The sequence below is a fragment of the Austrofundulus limnaeus genome, unplaced genomic scaffold (genome assembly GCF_001266775.1).
Source record: "Austrofundulus limnaeus strain Quisiro unplaced genomic scaffold, Austrofundulus_limnaeus-1.0 Scaffold2053, whole genome shotgun sequence".
Lineage (NCBI taxonomy): Eukaryota > Metazoa > Chordata > Actinopteri > Cyprinodontiformes > Rivulidae > Austrofundulus > Austrofundulus limnaeus.
This window is the reverse complement of record NW_013954455.1, coordinates 27,666-32,265: the sequence shown is the minus strand read 5'-3', so window position 1 is coordinate 32,265 and position 4,600 is coordinate 27,666. Positions and strand designations below refer to the sequence as shown.

Genomic DNA, 4,600 nt, shown 5'->3' with positions numbered 1-4,600 from the left:
CATAAGAGTGGCGAGAGTGGGCACCCTGCCTCGTACCACATTCCAATTCAAAATAGCTGGATAGATTACTGTTAGTGCGTGAAGCTGATATATACCTTGCTGCGTACTGCTGCCATTGGCAAGGTATATATCAGCTTCACCCATGAAACAAATTTAGGGCCGAAGTTAAACATCTCCAAGGTCTTAAAAAGATAGTTCCACTCCACCCGATCAAAAGCTTTCTCTGCGTCCAGTGAGATTAAAATTTCACTGCAGTTGTGACCGGTTTTTAATTTTGTTATATGACTTTTCTGAATACTGGTGTAAAGAGCCTGAACACGTGCAGAACGTTTTGTCGCAGCCGCCAGTGAACTGTTTCCCTGGGGACACGTTTCCTCGCAGCACCGCTAAGCGCATTAGCATGCTAACGTTACTGTTGGAACAACTGGCGGCGGGTGGTGTGTTTCAGCCGCTTATATGGTCTGACGTAAAAAAAACATCATGTTTTCACCATTGCTGAATAGTAAACACGCCTTCAGTGACGTGCACGGTTAGATTTAATGCGTTACGTTAAAATGGAGATGTTATTGCATGGAGACTCTAGTGTGCTTCTATTGTGAAAAGCCCGGGGGGGGGGAGTAGTTTTGTAGTGTAGCTGAGTTGACTGGTGTGTAAGGTGAGTCGTCCTTTTAAGTTTTATTAACGCGTAACGATAGACCAAATAATGTTTTTTCTCAACCCTTCACGATCGGACCTTAATGCATGATTACTGTCTAYAACCAGGCAAAGAAGAAAAGATGTACAAGAGGAGGGAAACAGTGACACAGAGGTACAGTAAAAGAAAAAAGTCAATAAGCAAAGTTTGTACATTTTATTATCGGCTGAGCTGTGAGGAAAAAAATACCTTGAAACCGGTGTAATTGTTGAAAATACCTTGATACAAAATTTGGGTCATACCGCCCAGCTCTACTTTATGGGTTTTTCAGGGGGGTGAAGGAAGTGCCGTCTCAATCTAAGACATTCATTCTGCTTTTTAAGCCTGGAATCTAAAAGCTTTTTTCTTTTTGTCTTTCTGCTTCTCTGCAGATGTTCTGTGGTCTGCTGATGAGTCTTCCTMCTCCAGCTCTTTGTTTCTTGTTCAGCTCAGGATAAATCAGCTGATCTGCAGCTAAAACCTCAGCGTTTCTCCTCCTCTCCGCCGCCCGGCCTCGCTCCTCGGCTCCGATGGCACGTCTCCTGGTTSCGGTGTTCCTGCTGGCCCTCCAGGCGCACGCTTCTCCCCCCGAGCTGGTTCAGACAGGACTACCTGTGGACCTGGGTCCAGGACTGTCAGCCAACGGTTCTGAAGCTGCTTCGATGTCTCCGCCTCCAGGAAGCAGCAGGCGAGCTCCACACAGCATCATCATTGGCGTGCGTAAAGGAGGCACGCGGGCRCTGCTGGAGATGCTGGACATCCACCCCGAAGTGGCCGTCGCTGCCACCGAGGTGCACTTCTTCGACTGGGACGAGAACTACGCCAAGGGTCTGGACTGGTACCGGGAGCTCATGCCCTACTCGTCCCCGGGTCAGATCACCGTGGAAAAGACCCCCGGTTACTTCACCTCGCCTCTGGCTCCGGAGCGGATCTGCGCCATGAACTCCTCCATCAAGCTGCTGCTGATCCTGCGCGACCCCACGGAGCGGGTCATCTCGGACTACACCCAGGTCTACTTCAACCGGCTGGAGAACCACAAGCCGGTGCAGGCCATCGAGAGGCTGCTGGTGCGTGGCGGCGCCCTGAACGTGCGCTACAAGGCCATCCAGAGGAGCCTGTACGACGTGCACATGCGCAACTGGCTGCGYCACTTCCCCCTGCAGCAGATCCACATCGTGGACGGGGACGCCCTGATCCGGGACCCGCTGCCCGAGCTGCAGAAGGTGGAGCGCTTCCTGAACCTGCCGCCCAGGATAGTGTCCTCCAACTTCTACTTCAACCAGACCAAAGGCTTCTACTGCATCCGCACCGACGGCAGGGAGCGCTGTCTGCACGAGTCCAAGGGCCGGCCCCACCCGGCCGTTAACGGCACCGTGCTGCAGCAGCTGCGCTCCTTCCTGCGGGAGCACAACCGGACCTTCTTCAGGCTGGTGAGGCGCACGTTCGACTGGCAATAAGAGAGCCTGAAGCCCCAAACTGGACTCTGCCGAGCCTCTGTTTGGAACAGACTGAAGACTGGATTCAGAAAAAGCACTTTACATCAGACAGAGGCCTTTCAGGGGCCTTCGACTGATTCTGGTTCAGGACCGGTTCTGTCTTGTGTTCTGCACACAAACAGCTGGAGTTACTGTAAAACTGCAAACAACAAAACATCAAGAAGTGTTTCCATGTTGGAAACCTTTAAAGGGATAATTTGGACATTTTCAAGTGAATTCTGTGGAAAAGATTTCAACATTTAATCTCTTGCCTCAGTTTGGATAAAAGGTTTGTCTCTGACAGGACTGATGAGCTGAAGGCTGGTTAGAGCCAGTTGGTTTTATTTTTATTAAAGTATTCAAGTAAAAAATCTGATTCTTGTCCACATAAACAGAGCTGCTCCTAGCTTTAATTTCTCTCATTTCCTTTTTAAATTCAGCTTTTTCTGCACAAACCATGAGTAGTTTAACTTTTTCTGTGTAGAATCAAGAAGAAAAGCACCTCATTTATTCATGAATAAAATAACTTAAAGTCCCACAGAAAACAGAGAAAAACTTCAAATGCAGAAATTTGTACCATTCAGCAAAATACTGGACAATTATCTTTAATAAAGCAGAACAAACACTTTAGTTTAATGTCTCCAAAATCACATAGTTTCATGTTTTCATCATTCTAATTTAAAAATATGAAACTCTGACGGAGAACACATGCRTTTAAAGTTATTTATTTAAAAAAATTAATTGAGCTATTAGCAATAAAAAATGCCTTGATGAATGAAAGAGATGTCCCAAACAATAAACCATCAAAATTAAACGTAAATGCTTTTATTTTTAATACTGGAAGTGACTCCACACTGCACCAGACGTGCTACAGCTAGCTGCTACAGTTTACAAGCAAATYATYCCRTTAAACTCRCTGTGAAAAGCTAAATTAATGAATAACATTCAGACTAGCCATTGGCTCATCAGTCCTGTCAGCATTAAACACTTCCTGTCCATACTGTGTTCATTCAGAGAGCTATCTACAACAGGTTAGATATTGCTTGTTGAAGTGGACCCACAGAAGCCTCTCCAGAATGTCCTGACTCCTTTAATAACAGTGGAAACATGTTGATAAACCTGCTGACGTTTCTCCCTGCTACATGTTTGATATTCTTCTTCTTCTTAATAATAAATTGTCGGGTTTWAAAAGGTAAATTGTCACATTTCTGTTCTTTCAGACGCAGCCGGAGTTAAAAACAGGCTTTGATTTTCTGCGGTGTGAGGTGGACATTAATGAAAGGAAACGGTTCGCAGCAGCAGCAGCAGCAGCAGCAGCAGCAGCAGCAGCAGCAGCAGGGTCAGCAGCAGCAGCAGCAGCAGGGTTAGCAGCAGCAGCAGCAGGGTCAGCAGCAGCAGCAGCAGCAGCAGCTGAACTCACATGTCCACAGTCAGCTGCTGAACTCTGCTGCCTCCTTCAACAGCCTGCTCAGGTGGATAAATTATGGACCTAACAGTCCTGTAAATTATTTACACGTGATCTGGTATCTGTGCAGATGCTTTTCTGCTCGTTAGCTCTTCCCTGAAATGCAGTTTTCCCAGAAACAGCTTGTCGCCCCTGCGCACCACAAACAGAGCCGGGTCGTGTTTCTTTCATTGATTCGACTTTAAACAGCAGCCAAAGCTACAGCTCCGCTGGGACCTGATGTTCATGTGATCTCCTGCGCTCTGTCTGCTGGAATAAGCACTCCCAGCCTCCTGAGGCCAACACTCAGTGATGCTGCTCTGGATCTGGAGCTGCTGTACAGAAATGTGCTGAATATCTACATGCAGTTCAGCAGGGTGACCTGGGGTTTAGGGTTATAATTAGAGTGGAAAATTAGACGTGTAGGTGAAGAGAATGTGCTGATGAAGCTAAAGAACATGAAGCTGCTCACAGACGTTTCTCTCCTCTGCTCACCAGGGGGCTCCTGAACCCACCTGAACCCACCTGAACCCACCTGAACCCAGCTGAGATGTGTCTGACCTGCAGCTCAGAGTTCAGATGTTCTCCATCCTCTGGTGAAAACAGAGGTCAGGGTCCTGAGACAGTTTAACCCCTGAATCTGGATATGTCCTGAACATTCAGGAGATACAACATGGATGATGGATGGATGGATGGATGGATGGTTGGATGTACAGATGGATGTACAGATGGTTGGATGTACAGTTGGATGGATGTACAGATGGATGGATGTACAGATGGATGTACAGATAGTTTTTTTGGATGTACAGTTGGATGGATGTACAGATGGATGGATGTACAGATGGATGGATGTATAGATGGATGTACAGATGGTTGGATGTACAGATGGATGTACAGATAGTTTTTTTGGATGTACAGTTGGATGGATGTACAGATGGATGGATGTACAGATGGATGGATGTATAGATGGATGTACAGATGGTTGGATGTACAGATGGATGTACAGAT

At 46.9% G+C, this 4,600-nt stretch overlaps 1 protein-coding gene across 1 annotated transcript; it reads left to right on the top strand.

Moving 5' to 3' along the window:
• Positions 1-762: 762 nt before the first annotated feature.
• hs3st1l1 (heparan sulfate (glucosamine) 3-O-sulfotransferase 1-like1) lies at positions 763-3,345 on the top strand (the record flags this gene model as incomplete). Its single annotated transcript, XM_014034322.1, is given in 2 exon segments — positions 763-808; positions 1,066-3,345. A coding segment is annotated over 1 exon segment (927 nt). The 3' UTR covers positions 2,131-3,345.
• Positions 3,346-4,600: the final 1,255 nt, after the last annotated feature.